The 20083-nt window shown below is 52.6% G+C and overlaps 1 protein-coding gene across 1 annotated transcript in view; it reads right to left on the reverse strand.

Annotated features, from left to right (window-relative positions):
* Nucleotides 1-756: 756 nt before the first annotated feature.
* The window catches only part of NF2 (neurofibromin 2 (merlin)), a gene marked incomplete at its 5' end in the record, with an annotated part of 27987 nt that continues 8660 nt past the window's right edge, over nucleotides 757-20083 (reverse strand). The window contains 10 exons of the mRNA XM_008945198.1: nucleotides 757-1022; nucleotides 3331-3461; nucleotides 9660-9765; nucleotides 11441-11658; nucleotides 12003-12125; nucleotides 14834-14947; nucleotides 16245-16319; nucleotides 18334-18468; nucleotides 18742-18817; nucleotides 19472-19554. Coding sequence (XP_008943446.1) covers nucleotides 830-1022; nucleotides 3331-3461; nucleotides 9660-9765; nucleotides 11441-11658; nucleotides 12003-12125; nucleotides 14834-14947; nucleotides 16245-16319; nucleotides 18334-18468; nucleotides 18742-18817; nucleotides 19472-19554 — 1254 coding nt within the window. The remainder of the gene's footprint in view (nucleotides 1023-3330; nucleotides 3462-9659; nucleotides 9766-11440; nucleotides 11659-12002; nucleotides 12126-14833; nucleotides 14948-16244; nucleotides 16320-18333; nucleotides 18469-18741; nucleotides 18818-19471; nucleotides 19555-20083) is intronic.

The following is a 20083-nucleotide window of genomic DNA, read 5'->3' on the forward strand; positions in this document are numbered from 1 at the left end:
ATCCTTCACAAGGATGGCTGCTAGCAGAAAACCAGCTGGAAAAAAGCCTCTGTAGGGTAAAAAAAAAGCCTTTGCAGTGAGTGGGGCTGACACCCCATCCCACTGTTCCTCCAGCTCCTCACTACACTGAGCCCAGCTGGGAGAACAGCAGAGCTACTAAGCAAAAGGATGGGACATAAAAACAAAGAATGGGCTCTGTGGCGACCTGTTGGGTGTGAGCCTGGGCTGGCAGAGCCAGCCAGCCACATTTTCTGGCTAAACTACTCCTCTCAACCACATTTCTAGAGGCAGGTGGTTCCAGGGTCCACAGCTCAGGGCACAGACATCTCCCCCACCCTCTGCTAGCGAAAGATTTTGCTGTTAGTATGTGAAGCTGCACTACAGGTTACTCCAGAACAGACTAAAAGAGAGGCTTTGGGCTTTTTCTACTGCAAGCCTGTAAGCCAGGAGTATATTTGCCCTTATTATTCACCAGACAAGCTCAGTGCTGCTTCCTGGCAATGCCTACAGGGAATGGCTGCACTAGGCAGGCAGGGATTTTCCTGTTCCAGAGGTCAACAGGGTGGCAGAGCCCTTCTAACAGCATCCCTGGAGAGCTCCTGCTAAGGTTCAGCAAGACCTTCAGATCTTGAGACCTTTGTATCCCTTCACACAGCACTGAAGTTGTCTCTCAGTTTTGGCAAATCTACGCCAGGAGCACCAGAAGCTGAAATCCTCTGCACCCTGGTTCAAAGCTAAGCAGCCAGGGAAGGAAGCCTAGATCAAAGGATTTTATTACAACTTAAACCGGATGGAAAGGTGATTTTGTGATTGTTTTGAAAGGATTTCATCAGGTGAGATACAAACTGGAGCCCTCCAATACCTTTTTGATAGTGTTGTGCTTGCTGTTGCCTCGGCTGGTGTTCTCGTTGTGCAATATATCCAGAGCTGTCTCTCTCTCCTTTAGCTTCAGTGCCTCAATTTCTGTCTTCAGCTCGTTCAGCTGCTCCTGCAGGTGCTTGCTCTTCTCCATGTACTCCACCCTAGAACACAACCAAAAAAAAACCCATCCTAGGTTAGTCCTGGCCAGCTGCACATGATGTTGTAGCAGCTGATAATGGAATTATAAGAGGAAAACCTTCTTTTTATCATTTCTAGTGTGTGGAACTGATAACTTACAACAGACAGAAAACCAGTCTGAGCAATGGATTGTTCATTACTAAAAAGAGGACCCAGGCAGCTGACCAGAGAGCCACACTCTAAGTTACATCACTGTAAAAACCAACAGAGCCAAGCTGGAGCTGCTGGCTGATATTTGTAAGTCTCCCTGATTCTAAGTGAAGCTGCACCACGACATGGGTTAAAATTATCCAGTTTCAGGCTCCACCATAGTGGTTTAAGCTCGACTCCACTGCACCCTCCCTCAGACCCAGCTCACCAACTCAACACCACGAATCCTTCTTCCAGCAAGGAAGGACCCTGATGTACTGATTTCCCATGTTTCAGAGGGATTTAGATAGTAAGCTGTGTGGGAGCAAGCACTGCCCCCAAAATATCAGGTATCTTTTAGACACGCAGCATCCCTGGGAGAAAGAAAGGGCTCCCAAAAAAGGAAAGAGAGACAAGAAACCCACCAAACCCAACCCCAGGCATTCTCAGGACTCGGCCTTTTCTCCCAAAAAAGGAAAGAGAGACAAGAAACCCGCCAAAGGCAACCCCAGGCGTTCTCAGGACTCAGCCTCGTCACGCTGAATCCTCGAGTGGAGGAAAATCACACCACGCCAGCCTTGTACCTGTGACTAAACACCAAGGCTGGGGCCAGAGGACCAGCAGACTAACAAAAAAGCCTTCTCAGAGTGCCCAAATCTGTAGTGAGGTTTATCTCAGCCCCCGAGGAAGGGGAAGAGTCCCGGAGCAGGCAGCAGCAGCACACAGCATTTGGCAGAGCCAAGCTCTTCCCGCTTCAGAGAGTGGGATGACCTAGTTAGCAACCTGGGTGCAGAACCAGGAATTATCCTGTTATTTTCAGCTTCTATCTTTTTTTCCTTCTGGCTTCAGGAGAAGTTTTTAATGTCTGTCTCTAGCACAGTGTCTGGTATTTCATAGGTGGGGTAGGGGAAGGAGTAGAGGCCAAACAAATCCCTGCTCTGGGATCCAGGGGAGTTTCATTCCCACCCTGGGAACGTCCTGGCTGGAGCACTATGGCAGAGCCCTTCCTGCTTTGATCTCCTCCCCAGTCAATGAACAAAGCACATTATTACTACAGAGATTAAAATCTGATCTGCTTTGATTTCTGCTAAATTTGTAATTTTTGAAGGCTACACTGAACACCCTCAGGAGAACACAAGATCAAAGCTCACAATCACATCCAAACTCACTTGCACACACTTTTTATACATAAATATGATGCAGATTCCAAGGAAAAGGGGTTAAAGCCCTAATGTGGACCTCAGTGCACACTCCAGCTATCTTTATATTGCAAGTATGTAAGCACCAGCTCAGCTCAGAGCTCTGGCAGTCAGACTGCTGTTAGCTCAGTCCACCAACACAGACATTTCCAGCCTGGACAAGAGCTTGGTCAACCCTATGGAGAGGAACCGACTGGTGCTGGGTTCAGTGGGATTAAACTTGTCACAGAGACACGTCTGTGACACCAGGTGTGTGTTTCCCCCCAAGAAAGAGTCAACCAGTAGTGACATCATACTCTGGGCAGAGCTACTCATCCCAGAATCCCAGCATGGTGGGGTTGGGAGGGACCTCTGGAGATCATCTCATCCAACCCCCTGCTCCAGCAGCTCACCCACAGCAGGGTGCCCAGAGTCACATCCAGGTGGGTTTGGAATCTCTCCAGAGCAGGAGACTCCACAGCCTCTCTGGGCAGCTGCTCCAGGCTCGGCCACCCTCACACCAAAGAAGTTTCTCCTCCTGCTCAGGTGGAACCTCCTGGGCTCCAGTTGGTGCCCGTTGCCCCTTGTCCTGTCCCTGGGCACCACTGACCAGAGTCTGGCCCCAGCCTCTTGCCCCCCGGGGCCCTTTAGCTCTTGCTCTGCATTGATCAGATCCCCTCTGAGGCTTCTCTTCTCCAGGCTGCACAGCCCCAGGGCTCTCAGCCTGTCCTGGCACAGAGATGCTCCAGCCCCTCAGCAGCTTCACAGCCTCCACTGGACTCTCTCCAGTAGCTCCTTGTCTCTCTTGAACTGGGGAGCCCAGAACTGGACCCAATACTCCCAAGGCGACCTCACTAGGGCAGAGCAGAGGGGGAGGAGAACCTCCCTCAACCTGCTGGCCACACTCTTCTGAATACACCCCAGAAATCCCAGTCCCAGCCCAGCCTGGATGAGTGCCACGTACTTCTCCTTCTCAATTTCCATGGAAAGCCTCTTCATGTCTGTATCCTTGAAGTCAAAGGACAGGCTCTCATTGATGAGGTTGAAGCTTGGCAGGTCAGTAGGCAGCGTCGTCGTACTTGAGTTCATGGACTGCTGAAAAGAAAGAGAGAGAAGACACAAATTAATTACTTTTGGCCACCCAACTCTTCCTCAGGAAATGTTCTGTAACACAGAGGTAAGATCAGAGCAACACCTAAGCACGCAGTACAAGGTGCTACCTAGTGATGCTGTTTGATGAGGTCCTGAGCTGCTCCTCACACACTCCTTTGGGAGCTGGGTGTGTTCTGCCTGGCAGTGGTGCTGGACTGAAAGGATCTCATCACTGAAAGGGAAGGGGCAGGTATATTCCTGATGCAACACAGGCCACAACCCCATTTGTCTGAAGCAGCCTCAAACTTTCTGGAGAACAGCTCCCAAGGCTCTTTGTCAGCTGGTGACATTTTAGCTCAGAGGGTGGTGAGAACTCCAAGGTGCTGCAGAAGCAGAGCAGCAAACAAGGCCAGCGTCCCAAGCACTGGATCAGCCTGAAACCCCCTCAGATTTCAGGCTGCTCTTCAGTTCAGAGCTATTGCTCCCCTAGGACCTCTCTCTTTGTGGTAGTAAAGAGGAGACAAAACACCACCTGCCTTCCAAAATCTATTGACAAACCTCAGTAAATCTAGGCTTTGTCTCTGCTGTGCCACTTAAAACAACGTGGGACAGAAGCTGCCTCTTGGGAGACACCTGACAGCTACTGACCATTAAATCACATCTAAAAAGCACAAGCTGTGAACAGGGGCAATGCAAGACCCTGTATGAGAGCAGAGTCCTGTGCTCCACTGCTCCCCAAAGCATGAGAGAACAGCAATGTGACCCCAAGGGTTAACTTGGGACCCAGTGCCAGTAAGGTCCATGGAGACACACTGATACATTTTTTATCTTCACAGTAATTTACAGTCTCCAAATGTTCAGGAGCTGCTGCTGGAAATGCAGAGATAACCCAGGGAATCATTCCTATCACACCTGAGCAAGGACTTGGGACTTTCTGCCTCCTGCAAAATGCTGTGATGTCCCCCACTGACACACACAGCGCCAGGCCCTCAGATTTCATCTTCCCCTACAAAAAAATGACCCTTCTCTCAGCCAAAAATCCTGTCACACCTCTAACAAATGGGCTCATTACCAGCAGGGGAAGAGCTTCCTGACTCCAGTCATCACTCCGCTCTTGCAGCACATTAGATGAGGTTGCAAGAAGCAGAGGCACACGTCAAGGATGGCACGGTGGCTTCAGACAGCACACTGTGTGTGCAGGTCTGACTCAGAGCTGCTGCCAGCGTGCTGAGCCCTCACCCTGGGGAGGAGAAACCCAGCCTGGCACCCAAACAGTCACCCACTGCTCTGCCAGAGGTTCCTTCTTGCTTTAAGGGATCCCTACAATGAACACAACGTGCCCAAACCAGCCTGGACTGGGGAGGTGGAAGGACACAGCTGGACCAGGGGGGTGGAAGGACACAGCTGCTCACACCAAAAGCTGGTGAGATGGTTCCAGGGTACCTGCTCCAAAACCCAAGACCTTGAGCTTCAGTTGGTTCTTTCCCTGGTTTCTCCTGGTTGGGATACTCCAGGAACTGTTTGCAGCTAGCTGTGCTTCAACAAGAGCCTCTAACGCCGGGGTGATGACAAGATTTACTCTGCACAATAACCTGCCTCTTCCCTCAGCACCAGCCTGGAATTCACAAACAGCCAGGGCCCGTCCCTCACTCGCTCCTTGGCTGGACAAACCCAAGAGCAATGAGATCTCACTCACCTTGCAGAGGCAAAGCTGCAACTCAGGGACCTGGTAGAAGCCTAAAGAAGGTGGGACCTGAAGCTGCACTGCTTGGCCTGGCTGGGGCATCACAGGGGAGTTAAGACTCACAAGAAGGCACTATGATTTCTTCCCCCCTCTTTGTGATGGCTGCTAGTACGGAACACAGCCCGTTAATCGTGGAGCGGGCGCTGAAGGGGACAGCTGGGCACCCGAATTCCAGTCTCCAAGGGAAGGGGACAGGTCTGCCAAAGCACTTCACTGATTTAAATACTTGTATCTTCACATTGACATTCAGGTCCCTTCCCTGTAAGGCACAGAGGTGTTTGCAAAGCCCTCCCCACGTGAGGTTCCACGATCTCTGCTGGGCAGGGGAGCTGTGCCCGTCAGCACCAGCCTGCTGGCCTTCAACCTTTAGCATTTTGTTCAGTGCAAGCTGGTTGGGTTTTGTTTTTTAAAAAAAAAACAAACAAAAGCTGTAGCAGTCGAGCACGGGCTTCAGCTGCTGCAATGCCTAAGTGCAGATGCCAGTTTGTCAGGGGTGCCAGGGGCTCTTCCTCCCCACCCTCAGCACCACTCTGCCATGTAACAACGAGGAAACTGCTGGAGAAGTCAGAGAGCAGCAGCAGTGAGGAAGCAAGAGAAAGGAAAGAGCAAAGAAAGGTGGGGATAGACTTTTGAGCAGGGCCTGTTGGGACAGCACAAAGGGGGATAGTTTGAAACTCACAGAGGGAGATTTAGACTGGAGAGAAGGAAGAGATTTTTGCTGCTGAGGGTGGTGAGCCCCTGTCCCAGGCTGCCCAGAGAGGTGGTCACTGCCCCATCCCTGGAACCATTCCAGGTGAGGTTGGCCGGGGCTCTGAGCAACCTGCTCTAGCTGGGGATGTCCCTGCTCCCTGCAGGGGGTTGGACTGGGTGACCTTAGAAGGTCCCTTCCCACAGACCATTCCATGACCCTACGATTAAAGAGCACACTGAGGGCTTTCAGAGGCACAGGTTTAGTACCCAGAGCCAAGCACTTCCCTGCCATTGCAATACAAAAACCCTGGGCAGGTCTTGCACAAGGTGCAGATTTCTAACCCAGGGGACATGAGTGTCAGTGGGACACGGTGTGATAGAAGGGCCACAGATCTTCTCCCATCTGTGTTTCATCACCTGGAACAAACTGCATAACCCTGGTACTGCATTAAAGCAATTTCCTGCAGTTAATAGAGGTGAGTGCTGTGCTGACAGGGGTCATCCCTCTGGAGTACAGAGCAGGAGAGACAGAGGAAGCCTGAAGCAAGTTGTGTGGTGAGGCTTCCCCAGCAGGGAGAGCTCCTCCTCCTGCTGCCACTGCCTCTACTGCACTGCTCAAGAACCTGGTCAAGCCCAAGACAGACACTTAGTACTTCAAAAGGATCAGAGAAGAGACAACTGCCTTTAGTCTTGCCATAAGTGGAACCTAAAGGATGAGAAAGGAGGCAAAGAGCCAAGCCAGGAAACAATGAACTGTCCTCCCAGCCCTGACGACCTGTCTCAGGTCTTCTTTCTCATACATCACCTACCAGCCCCATCACAAAAGCAGCCTGGGCTTCAAGGACTAAAAAGACACCAAAATAAGCTTTAAAGAAGCAGGAAGGGAGACTGGAAAGGTTTGGGTTTTTTTAATTAACTGCTTCTTGCCTTTTATACAACACATCCATCCACTCCCCCTTCCTCTCCTGTTCCCCAGAGGGAAGTCCTGTCTAGCTCTCAGTGCTGGGGGAACAACTCAGCACAAGCACTGGGACCACAGGACAGAACCAGCTCAGCATTACAGCCTCATTAAGGAACAGAGGAGCTGGAATCTTGCACCATTTGTCACAGCTGCCATTTGCCTGAGGGACACGAGCAGCTTTCAGAACTGCTTCATCCCTCGGGCCAGGATGGGCTCCTCAGGTCCCCCGGGTGTGCTGGCAGGGGAGGAAGGCTCCTCTGAGTCCCCCTCACTGAAGTGCTGCACAGGAACGAGCTCTGGGCACATCTCCCTCAGCTGCCCCCAAACACACACACAGCAGCATGGTCACAGCACACAGACTGGTGTGGGGGGAAGGGACCTTCCAAGGCCATCTGGTCCAACCCCCCTGCAGGGAGCAGGGACATCCCCAGCTAGAGCAGGTTGCTCAGAGCCCCGGCCAACCTCACCTGGAATGGTTCCAGGGATGGGGCAGCGACCTCCTCTCTGGGCAGCCTAGGCCAGGGGCTCACCACCCTCAGCAGCAAAAATCTCTTCCTTCTCTCCAGTCTAAATCTCCCTTTTTGAGTTTCAAACCATCCCCCTTGTCCTGTCACAGCAGGCCCTGCTCAAAAGTCTGTCCCCAGTGATGAGAGAGGCCACAGGGAAAGGGAGAAGCTGGAACTGTGGATGGAAGGTCCAGCAAGGTGGTGTCACCTGGAAATGGGCACAGCTGTCCCACTGACCTTGAAAAACTACAGCCACGGAGTCCGTGTGACACAGTGCTCCTCCTGGGGCTACCAGAGGGGCAGGGGGAGTGAGATCTGCAGGAGGGGACCCTGCCACCCCACTGGGGAGGAAAAAAGTGTGTCCCCATCCCTGCTGGCACCAGCAGCAGCATCAGGAAGGCCAAGGCTCTTTAGGGAAGGGAGAGGACACGGTGCCACGTGTCTGGAGGAGGCAGTGCTGGGTGGATGGCCTGCAGGCAGACGCAGCTGGCGGGGTGGAGCTGAGCTCCATGGAAAGCTGCAACATTCCCAAAATGAGAATTTAACAGTGCAGGCAGAACAGGAGCACGCTGCTGCTCTCCAGCACGGGCACAGGGGTGGAGGGAGGCAGAGGGATCACTCACTGCTCTTCTGTCTGTTGGACTAGGGATGGACACAGCCACGCCAGGGATGTGTCCAAGCTACTCAAATGTCAGCCTTGGGCTGCTGGGGCCATGCAGTAGAGTTTGAATGAGGACACTCCACCCTCAGCAGAAGTGAAACCCAGCATTAGAGAAGTGGTGGATCCCAGAATGCTTGTGACTTGTAAATTAAGGATCACTCCAAAGCTGAGCTTTATCAAGCCCTGAGTAGCCATCACTTGACTTGAGTGTCCCATAGCTAAAAGCACCTGACTGTTCTCCATCACTGATGTTTTTAAAAGCATCTGAACAAATTTGCAAGGAACTTCAGAGAATAGGGATGAAGAGTTACTTATCTCAAGCCCTCTTCAATCTGCTCCTCAAAAATTTCCAGAGGAGTTGGGGGAAGAGGTGAGACCCACTCCCTGCAGTGCTGGGGCAGCTCTGGAGTCCTCAGCACAGCAGAGCCAGGGACCTGCTGGAGCGGGGCCAGAGGAGCCCCAGCAATGCCCCGAGGGGGGAACCCCTCTGCTGGGAGCCCAGCAGGAGAGAGTTGGGCTGGGGCAGCCACAGAGGAGAAGGCTCCAGCTGGGGAGACCTGCTGGGGGCTGCCAGGACTGCCAGGGGGCCTGCAGCAGTTATCAAAGGTGAGGAAAGGAACTGCCAGACGTGTCAGAGCGATGGCCATTTAGTCTGGAGTGTCATTCCCTGGCAGCAGCCAGGACCAGATGCTTCAGAGGAAGGTGTGAAATCTTCTTAATGGACAATTACAGGATAATCTCCCTTCAAGGAAGTTTTTTTTCCAGCATACAGGTGCACAGAGGCCACTTCATGCCCAACGACTGAATTTACAGGGTCTGAACAATGTTTATCCTACCTAACAAAAATAAGGACATCCTGTTTCATAGAATCATAGACTCAGAATGGTTTGGGTAGGAAGGGACCTTTCAACATTATCTAGTCCAACCCGCCTGCAGTGAGGGAGCAGAACCCAGGCCAACCTCACCTGGAATGGTTCCAGGGATGGGGCAGCGACCACCTCTCTGGGCAGCCTGGGCCAGGGGCTCACCACCCTCAGCACCAAAAATCTCTTCCTGCCCTCTAGGCTAAATCTCCCTCTTTGAGTTTCAAACCACCACCCCTTGTCTTGTTGCAAGAGGCTCTGCTCAAAAGTCTGTCCCCTTCTTTCTGACAGGCCTCTTGAAGTCCTGGAAGGCCACCAGAAGGTCTCCCCAGCTGAAGCCTTCTCCTCTCCAGGCTGAACAACCCCAACTCTCTCCTGCTGGGCTCCCAGCAGAGGGATTCCAGCCCCAGTTTCCAATTATTTAACCCTACTCTAAAGGCCACTGCTGAGCTGGTACACCCCACGTGTGCTAGCATAGTGTAGTTCTGGCATATTTGTTAAACTGATTTAAAATTAGCTGCCTTTCATTTCACCAGCAGCTCCCTTGCTCCTGTAGCATGAGGGTAGGTGGGAGTGGGATAAAAAAGAGCAAAGTAACTTCTGCTGCATGGGGTGCCTGGATGAAAAGGGCAAGTGCTGCTGAGGGTTTCTGGAGAGCTGCTGAGCAATGCAACAAGACAGCTCCTACCCCTCCACTGATGGGATGGTGGGATGAGGCTCCTCCAGGCTGCAGAGGAGGACTGGGAGCTGGGGACTATGACACAGGTGACTCTTACTGTGTAGGACGACTTGCTGGTGATCTCCAGGAGCTTCTGCTTGGCCCTCCTCTCAGACTCACGAGCTTCCTGAAGGTCTTGCTTGAGCTGATCTGCCTCCTTCGCCCTAGGAAGAAAAACAGCCAATGGCAAACATCAGATTGAAGCTGAGAGGAATGAGAAGAGTGGGATTACAGTGTAGGTCTGGAATAGGTTAGGGTTTGTCCTGCAGCAAGCCCCTAAATGAAGAAATAATTTGAGCAAGGGAAACATCAGGACCATTGACACGTGGGACATTTCAATTAGCACAGAAGGGCAGCTCCAGCATGGGCTCTGTGTGAGCACCAGTGAGCAAGGCTAAAGCTGGAGAAGTGTGCCAAGGTGCCAGAACAACTTCAGAAGCTCAGGGCTGGAGCAGGAGAGGCAGTTTTCTGACAACTAAGCCTCTGCCTACAGTTATCTACTACATTCAAAAAGGGAAAAGCACCTGAGATCACAAAGCTTTGCCTACTCACAGGGTCCAACGATTCTGGACCTAGTATTTACTCAGATGAGGCTCAAGGACCTCTCACAAGAAGGAAGTCAAAGAAGGGAAGGACACTTTCTCTGACATATTGAAATCTGAGTGGAGACCTCACAAGACAGAGATCAAGGCAAGAAGAGAAGGACAAAAGCAGCAGTCGTCCAAGCAGAAAGGCTGGCACTGAGCAAGCTCTCACATGGAAAGGAGTAATCAGCTGGAAGGAAACAAGAATGATCTTTTACTGGCTTACTACCAAAGGCACCATGAGACCTGGGCTCTGGTATCAAGAGGATGGAAACATCAGTTTTAACAAGAAGCAAGAACTCTAGGAGCTAAGGAGACCTCAAGGCTAACCTGAAACAGAAATCTCTCGACTGGTGAAGCTCAGGGGATACCTCACTCTCTACAATTCCCCGAAAGGAGGTCAGAGCCAGGCCAGGGTTGGGCTCTTCAACAAGCAACAAGCAACAGGACAAGAGGAAACAGCCTCAGGCTGAACCAGGGGAGGTTTAAATAGGCCATAAGGAAAAATTTCTTCCCCTTGAGGGTTGCCCAGGGCTGTGCCAGGCTGCCCAGGGCAGTGGTGGAGTCCCCACCCCTGGAGGGGTTTCCAAGTTGTGGAGATGTGGTGCTGAGGGATGTGGGGCAGTAGGGACCTGGCAGTGATGGGGAGTGGCTGAACTTAATGATCTTGAAGGTTCCTTCCAACCAAAACAATTCTATGGTATGGAGATCTAAACAACTGAGGGGTAAATATTGGAATAAATTTTGTCTAGGGAATGTAGATCTACCACCCAGGAGATAAAAAACTCCAAGTGTATTAATGTTGCCAAATGCTCTGGGGATTGCAGTGGGTGTTTGCAGATATCTCCCAAAAGCAGAGCTGCCTTCTGCTGCTGCTGGCAGGGTGTGAGCAGGGTGGAAGGCAGAGTGCCAAGGACCACGGTACCTTCACCCCCACCGGCCAACAGCCCCTCTCCCTGCTGCTTCCACCCCAGTCTCCCAGTGAAGAGCTCAGAGAAGGGTCTCCATCTCCAGCCCAGGGGAGGATGAGGGCCACCACTGCTCTACCAGCACTGTTTCCCACTTGGGGACAGCCCAGCCGTGGCAAACAGTGAGACACCAGCTGAGCCCTGGGACCCTCCACTGTTGTACACGGACAGGAGGCCAAGGGCTCGCTGCTGGAAGGACTAACTCAAGGCACGAGCCACCACTTCAGCTAAGCCAGGAGGGGGCTGGAAAGCAAAGCAGAGGCAGCTGCAAGGTTGTACCCTCTGACCTCCTCTCCGACTCCTCGGCCATTTTCAGTGCCAACATCTCTGCCTCTAGCACCTTCTGTTCCATCAGCCGCTTCTCCTCCTCCGTCCGGATGGCTGTGGCCTTGATCCGCTGCATCTCCTGCTCAGCCTCAGCTGCCTTCTGAGCCAGCAGCTTGGCCTCCTCCTCTGTGATCTGAGCCTTCTCGGCCAGCAGGTCCGCTGTCTCCTCAGACCTCATCTGAGAATTAAGGCACACTAAGCCACCGAGTGCACTGAGGTCTCCCCAAAGGTGCTCACAGCCTCCCAGAGCGGGGCCCTGAGCTGCTCGCTCTGCGTGGCCACCGTGGCCCATAGAGCCCCTCCCTCCCATCAAAGCCTGCAGCCTTCTGCTGCCAAGACCTGGAGGTGCCCAGGCTCCATCCAAAACCCTCCTCCTTCCACCCAGCCTCCCGATCACCATCCACCAGCAGCAGGCAGGGAACAGCCATGGGACAGTCACAATGTACCTCCTAAAATGCTGCGGCAGTGGAAATCAGGAGGAACATCTGCAGTTCCTTAGGAAACAAGCTCCCAGAGACCTACCAGAGCCTCATTGGCCATCGTTGCCTCTTCCTTCAACTGCATCAGCCTCCTCTCCAGCTCATCCCTTGTCCTCTCAGCCTCTTCTCTCATCTGCTTCTCTCGGGCCAGACGCTGTCGTTCCATCTAGGGAAAAGGGATTGGGGAAAGCGAGGAGAAATACACACATTAGAAAGGCTTTCCCTAGGATAAGGCAGGGTCACTGTGTGGGGACTGGGGCACAGGAGTGTGCTGCTGCCTCCTCTCTGCTTAGCAACATGGGGAACTTCTTAATCTTAAAAAAAATGGAGGCTCAGGGGAGACCTTCTGGCTCTCCCCAGCTCCCTGACAGGAGGGTGGAGCCAGGTGGGGGTCGGGCTCTGCTCCCAAGGAACAAGGGACAGGACAAGAGAAAACAGCATCAGGTTGCCCCAGGGGAGGTTGAAGTTGGCCCTGAGGAACAATTTCTTGCCCTTGAGGGTTGTCCAGGGCTGTGCCAGGCTGCCCAGGGCAGCAGTGGAGTCCCCATTCCTGGACATGTTTAAAAGTCGTGCAGAGGTGGTGCTGAGGGACACGATTTAGCAGCAGACTGTAGAGCTAATTTAATGGTTGGACTCGATGACCTGAAAGGTCTTTTCCAACTTAAATGATTCTGTGATTCTAAGAGTCTATGAAATGGGGTGACCTGGTGCACCCTGCTCCCCTGAAACATGCCATTCCCAAGACAATCCCCTGTCCTCCCATCAGGCTGCTCCCCACAGTGCTGCCACACACCCTGTCCGCGGGTGCTGAGCTCCACAGCCAGCACCCTCCTGCACTGACTCAGGCAAGCAGGGCCCCAGGAGCTCCAGCTCTGCCTGGGCCTCCTCACAGCAGGCTGAGCAGACAGCAAGGCTGGGCTGAAGGGCAGTCTGAGGGCATCTCCCAACGATGAGATACAGACACGCCGTGAGGCAGGAGGCTGAAGGACATCGATAGCTGCTAGTTTTGGACAGACACCTAACCCAGCACGCTGGAAACTTCACTTCCACTCCTTTACAGGGGAGGTCACGAAGAGTGCGACCACCTCCACCAGTTCCTAGATAGAACAAACTCCCCACCCCCAGCTCGGTCTGCAGGAAGGAGAAACGCTTCAAGATCCAAGCCACGCTCAGACAACCCACCAGAATCTGCCCCCTCTCCCCAGAAGACACCCAGAGTGCTGTGCAGACAGAGTGTGGTGCAGACAGAGCGTGCCCACCGCCTGCCTCTCCGCTAGCCCAGCGCCCAAAGGGAGCCACGGGGCTAATGAACAGGGGAGGGGGAGGGACCAACCTCCTTGCAGCAGCCCACCGGCCACCTGCTGGGTTTAATAAGGGAACTGAGTGTGACCAGACACATTTCTCTGCTGCCTGGACACCGACTGTGCTCTGCGAGCGGGACGCCCACTGCTCCAGCGGCTCCGCTTCCTCCTATTAAAGGTTCCCCTCATTAATTATCATTACGACATGCATCCCACTCAGGATTTGCATTAACAAGAATTGCCTGGTATCAAAGGATTTATCTGGAACCAGTTAACAACTGTGGCTCCTGGGGAGGGAGGAGAAGGCAGGCGAGACAGCACAGCGGCTGGCTCGGGAGAGGGCGGCCGAGCCAAGCAGAAGCCTGACCTTTCTTGTAGAGCACAAATGCTCTGGATTTGAGAGCTCAGGCAAAGCAATAAGCTTCTGCTCATCCTCAGTGCCCTCACCTCTCCCAGCTGAGCACAGATCTCAGGTCTTACTGGCGTTACTCAGGTGCATCAAAAGCTCACAAGATGGTAAAACCTGTCCCTGAAGCCACCAGAGCTCGGACACCATGCTGCTCCCTCCAAGGAGGACCTTTTGCTCCACTGATGCCAGCTCCTTATTGACCAGAGGAATCCCCATGGGAAGCAAGAAGCCCCCTTCCCTGGGGGAGCTGGGCGTGGCTATCCTCGTGGTGACTCACATCCTGCCCTTCCTGCCACCCCACAAGCTACAGAAAGGAGAACTGCTGAGGAGGTGCCTGCAAGATGAGCCAACTCACATCTCCAGGTCAGCTGAGCGTCTCCACGCCGAGCCCAGCAGCATGTGGACATGCTCCAATCCATTAACTTAGCACTCCTTTGAGCATAATGCCCTCCTGGGTGCTCGGGCTTCTTCTGCTGCTATCTAGCAGCTTTATTGCAAAAGGGACATTTATATTCTAAGCACCGGTACCGAGATTAGCTGCGAGGGTTTCAGTGAGTAGAAAAGGTCTACAAGCAGAGAACAATGATTCATACAAGCCAATTTGCTGAGATAGGCTCGTCGGGCCACACGCTGCTGCCTCCAAAGCACCGCCCGGGCTGACCCGCGGCAGCTGAAGGAGCCCGGCCCCAAATCAGCATGCAGGCAGCACAGCCCAAAACGCCGGCCTGCATCCCATCACTGGGGAGTTAGAAAACGAGGGGAAGAGCTTCAGCAACGCCCAGCTCTCCCTCGCAGCCCCGGAGTGAATTACAAGCAGCTAACCCCACCATGCTAAAGCCTTCCAGCTCCGGAGCGCAGGCGAGCTGCGGGAGGGAAGATGCTCTCAGGAGAGATGTGCTCTTAGGATGCCCAGATCAGCTCCTCCCTCCCTTCCTCCTGGTTTTCTTCCCGAGTGTGGGGCTGGACTCAGGCTGCCAGCAACCCACAGAGCCCCGCTGAGGATGACTGGTGAGGTGGGAGCAGGCTACTGAAAAGAAACGTTCAGCTGGACCATCCCTCAAAGCTGCTCCATGGGCTTGATGTTGTTCTGGAGATTGTTCCTTGCCAAGCTCATTTGCATTTATGCTTGTGGCTCACAGTCTAGTTCTACGTGATGTCTCTCACCTGTTTCCTGGCTTTCTCCTCCCTGGCCTGTGCCTTCATCTGCTGGACCTCCAAAGAGTCTGCCTTTCTCCTCCTCATGAAGAGGTCGTGGTTTCCAATACACAGCTGAAGGATCTATTCCAGGCAAGGGTGAAGAGCAGAGAGACAGCTGTACACATGCTGCTGATGAGGTGGTTTGTATTCTTGACACACTAGAACTTCCACCCACTGATCTCAAACCCCCTGAGCTCCCCTACACGTACAAAGGGCAGGGAGCCAAGACACAGTCAAGTCCCAGACCAAACACCAGCTCCTGGACTGTCAGCTCCTCGCAGAGTCCAACTTTCTGTTCTCTGTGCCTCCAGCACAGCACGGTTCTGGCAAGTTTGATCCTTAAAAAGGCATTAGGCCAAATGATGAAACAAAGACAGCTCTGACTGGCTCCCTGGTTCTCACTGCTCCTTTTCTTTAAGTTCAAGATGAACTTGCACCTTCTCCAACTGCACGTTTAAAGCATTGAGATGAAAGAAAAAAAAATTAAAAGAAGGAAACCCACTTTCCACCTTGGACAAACAGAAGGTTTATCTAGAACTTCCTTGGATATCTTCAGACAAAGGCTTTGAGCACCAATGTCGTTTCCTCTGGCACTCAAGGACAAGGGAGGTGGCAGTACTAGGGGAGGGTTAGCAAAGGGGTGGGTACACAGAGAGTGGAAGCTCTTTTCAGCAATAGAAGCAGGTTTCTAAACTCAGATTCTTTTCTAAAGAATGAGGAGCTTCAGCAGTATGAACCTGATGAGTGCAATGAATGAGACCTTCATTAGGAAACCCCACTTCCCTATGGCACGTAAAGTACAGGACAGTCTATAACCAGGACAGCAAAGGTCCAGAATTTGGAAGAAAGCTCCTCCAGATCCCAAATGCAGGAAACTATCCAAAGCTGGGCTCTAACACAGGTGCTAAACAGAGCAGCTCAACATAGCCCACTCCATCCTCATGCAAGGAGAGTGTTCTCAGAGGGGACCAGCCTAGGAAAGCCAGCACTGCAACTACTATAACAGAGCATCCCAAAACAGGGAGAGCTATTTCCCAAGGCAGAATGGAAAAGATCTGCAGGAGGACAAGGAGGATGTGCAGCAAAGACAAGGGTGATGACAGTTTTACTTACTAAGTGCTTCCACCTCACAGGTCAGCTGTCACCTGAGAGCTCAGGAAGGGAGCACAAAAACAGGGGAGGGGGCAGAGGTTCTGTGAAGGAGCTTGTCTCGAGCCTCCCACTTAAATTCTAGAGCCTGTAACTGAGTAGTAACTGCTACACCAAATCACATCTACAGCCCAGCCCGGCCAGCATGCTCCCTCTGACTGCTCCAAGGAAAAGCTCCACCAGAAACTGCTGCTGCAGGCAATAACAATCACTCTGTGTGTAGACTTACCAGCTTATTCACACGCAGCTTTGACGAATTGAATTTAAAAACATCAATCTTTTTGTCCAATGGCTTAATCGTAAACTGAAAAGGAAAAAATAAAGAGGGAGAGAGTTATCAGAGTGGTGCATTTAATAAAAACACAGCTATAAACGTCTTCCCGAAAGCTCTGGCTCAGAGGAGGTCAGCAGTGTCAGACAAACAAGGCTGAGAGCTTTCCCCATGGCTTTTAGCCAACCAAGAGAACCAGCAACCAAGGAGACAACTGTTCCTCTGGTCAGAACAACACGAGTGGCACAGAAGCCATGGGAGGAATAACTGAGGGTTGCACTAGGAACACAGCACCAGGAGCTGCTGCCCTGCCCATGGGCACCTCCACTTCTAGGGGCTCCCCAAAAGGATTTTCCACACGTCTTGTTCTCCAGAAGTCAGCTGCATCACAAGAGTGCTCCACAATTCCAATATTATTCCATCCCTCTAGCTTGTATTTACACTCCACGTGCCACCCGGACAGCTGTAACCACAGCCTGGGTTCACCCCTTCCCACAGCAGGTTTCTCAGGAGGTGGCATCACCAGACTTGATATTTTTGGGAACACTGGATAGAGAGAAGACTCTGAACTAACACCAGGGTGCTTGAAGAGATGGAGTGCTCTGCTACACCACATTTTTTAGAAGATGTGTATCTATTCCATCACTGCCCCCCGCACCACAGAAAGAACAGGCTGAAGAGCCATGGCTGGAGCAGGCACCCCGTGTCCATTAGAGCAGGTCTATTTGTCAGTGCAATGCTCTGCCTGGAAAGGGCTCAGCAGAGCTCGCCCTGGCAGTGTTTCACTTTGGCAGTTTAAGAGCCAGTCTTTGAAGACTTTCACCCAGGCAGACAAGCGTGAACGTCCCTGGACTCGGGCTCTGGCCGAACCCCCCCCAGTCACTGAAAGCAGCAGAAATATGCCAGGAGAATTCCAGTTCCATGCAAACAGTCCATCCCTGTTACAGCAAATCCCCTCTGTGGTGTCAACGTAGCTGTCACACCCAGTGATTAAGCTGTTTTCCATCACATCAGGTCTACTTGTGGTCACCTCATCACCCAGCTGACTGATCCTGTGGACGGTGGTAGCCCCTTCCCCCAGGACAAAGCTCTGTTCCAGCCTCCTGTCCAGGCTGGGGCTTCAATCCCTGGATTTGTGTGGGGATGCCTACACTGACAGCCTCCACTGTGCTCCTCTGCCAGGGACAGGAGAGCCTCAGGAAGTCACCAAGTGCTGGACTGGCCTGAAGAGTTGTGAAACTCTTTGTTTTTAAGGAGTAAGGCAAGCAAAGAGAACTCCAGCACAGCCCTACTACTTATAAAACTTCACAAGACATGCAATAAATGCAGCTGATGAGAAACCTTTAACTTTTACCCTGATCAATATCATGTTTAGATTGGGAAAAAAAATTTTAATTAAGAAGTTAATTTGCTTCCTTATCATGAAGGCAGCTGGTTTCCTTTGAGCAGCTCTCCGACAGAACACTGAGCAGCTCAGTTTCCCCTCCACAGCCCATTTCACCACCATTCTCAACAAGATTTGGCAGCCAATGAGTCAGAAGATTCATATTTACGCTCTGGATTTAATAAATAACTATCCAATAGCAAGCTTAAATTACTCAACTTCCTAAAATGATTCCAGCTGTTATGCCAAGCCCAGCAGCCTGAAAACTCAAGATGATGTAATGATATGGCAAGAGCTCTTCTTGCCAGGAATACCTCCCTGTATTTCATCAGGCAGCATATATATATGCAGTAATATATATGTTAAAGCAGAGATCTCAACTTCTGAACTCTGATACTTGGGCTAAGCACATCAATGGCAATCTTGTTATTTTAGAAACATTGCACAATGGGTTTGAATGTCCTCTAAAACCAAAGAGGACAACAGTTCCCAGTTGACCCCTTGTGTGCCCACTCCTGGAAGGCTGCAGAAAGGCTCAGAATTAAGGAGAAGCTGAGCTGCCCTTCGCTAAGCTGGTGGCAGGCAAGCACAGCTAAGGGAAATCATTTTAAACTGCAGTTGTGTCCCCACTGCCCCCAGGGGGGAGGGGGAACGTGTCCCTACCTCCTTATCGCTGTATGAGATATTCCGGATCTCGTTCCAAGGGAAGGAGATTTTAGGGGTCAACCTGTTGTCTGGGTCGTAGATGTGAAGACCCAAGGCGTCCACTCCAAGGAGCAGCTCGGTGCCCTTTTTGTTCTACATGAGGAAAGAAAAGAGCAGAAACTCCTTTTACTCCACTCGGAGGGTCTGACGTGAGCCCTTGCTGGTGTCACCACCCGGCGCTGAGCGGTGACCCCCCAGCACTCCCCATCAGGAGAGCTTCTGCCTCCCCAGCAGCCAGCAGGGACTCCCCAGCACACTGCAGCCATCTCCCAGGTCTGCTGGCTCCCCGAGGCTCCACTAGTCCCACCTCACAGCCTTCACACAGAAGGTGGAGGCAAGGGAACCTGACCCACAGCCTGCACTCACCCTAATCGCAAAGTAGTTCACTCCGTACATCTCCAAGTCCTGAGCTATCTTCAGGTACTCCATCTCAGCTTCATCTCTGTTGGACAAAGAAAGGCCAGTGTTACAACGTCTGGCAGGATCAGAGCCAGGGGGATGGCTGCTCTTCCTGATCCTAAGCACTCCCAGGGTTTAAAGCCTGGCCTGTCGCTATCACACGGGTCAGGCTGCCTTTGCTGGCAGGATCAATAAAGTCCAACAGCAAATCCTGCTCTGCAGCTTCCCAGCACCTTCATGGCTGCTCCCTGGAGAGACACAGCAATTCCAGCCATGCCCAGGCCACCTCCCAGCCCCTTCCACACAAAGAGGAGACCCCAGGCTGGGAGGTCTCATTTGGATCCATCTGATTTCAGGTTTATCCTCCCTATGCAGCAACACCTCTCATCAGTCCAAACCTCCCTTTCTTTTCCTGGCCTGAAAAGCCCCCTGAGCCCCTCCCTGCTCCCCTGCAGAGAGTCCTGTACTGAGATCAGTCCTGAACTCTCTTGAGGACCCCACCAGTGACCAGGGGACAGCAGGGCATGAGCAGAGCAACCAAAGGAAGCCCTTTGCCCTTTGTGAGCCTACAGAGGTGTGTAGGGTTAACCCTGCTGTCAGCAGCGCTCATCCATCACCCCCCCCAAGCTCCCCAGACCCTGGTGACACTTCAGGGGGAGGGGACTGACCCTGACCCAGCAGGGCAGCACACACTCACCTTGCTCTGCCCCGGTGCTCGGCGTACCAGGCTGTGATCCTCTCCTCCCACATCTCTGGGGTCATCTGGTACAGGTTTATTACCTGAGAAATGCAGCAAGACAGAGCCCAGGTCACGCTGCTGCTCTTGTCACAGTCTCCTTAGCCAGCAAGGCCAAATTAACCCCTGCCCAGCACCACATCTGACCTCCAGACAGGCAGCTCTCTGCTCAGCCCTCCCAAGCAAAGAGCAGAGGTGAGCTGTCCCCAGGCCACCACGAGCAGACACAGGCAGGATGACACCACTGAAGTCAAAAGACATTTGCTTCTGTTTTTATGAAAGTATCATAGCCTCATGTAATGGTTTGGGTGGGAAGGGACCTTTCAAGGTCATCTAGGCCACCCCCTGCCGGGAGCAGGGACATCCCCAGATAGATCAGGTTGCTCAGAGCCCCATCCAGCATCCCCTGGAATGGTTCCAGGGATGGGGCAGCGACCACCTCTCTGGGCACCTCTCTGTCCCAACAGGCCCCGCTCAAAGTCTGTCCCCAGCTTTCCTGTAGGTCCCCCCTGAGGTCCTGTCAGGCCACCAGGTCTCCCTAGAGCCTTGCCTCTCCACCCCAACTCTATCACG

This window comes from Merops nubicus, unplaced genomic scaffold (assembly GCF_000691845.1).
Source record: "Merops nubicus isolate BGI_N331 unplaced genomic scaffold, ASM69184v1 scaffold14408, whole genome shotgun sequence".
Taxonomy (NCBI): domain Eukaryota; kingdom Metazoa; phylum Chordata; class Aves; order Coraciiformes; family Meropidae; genus Merops; species Merops nubicus.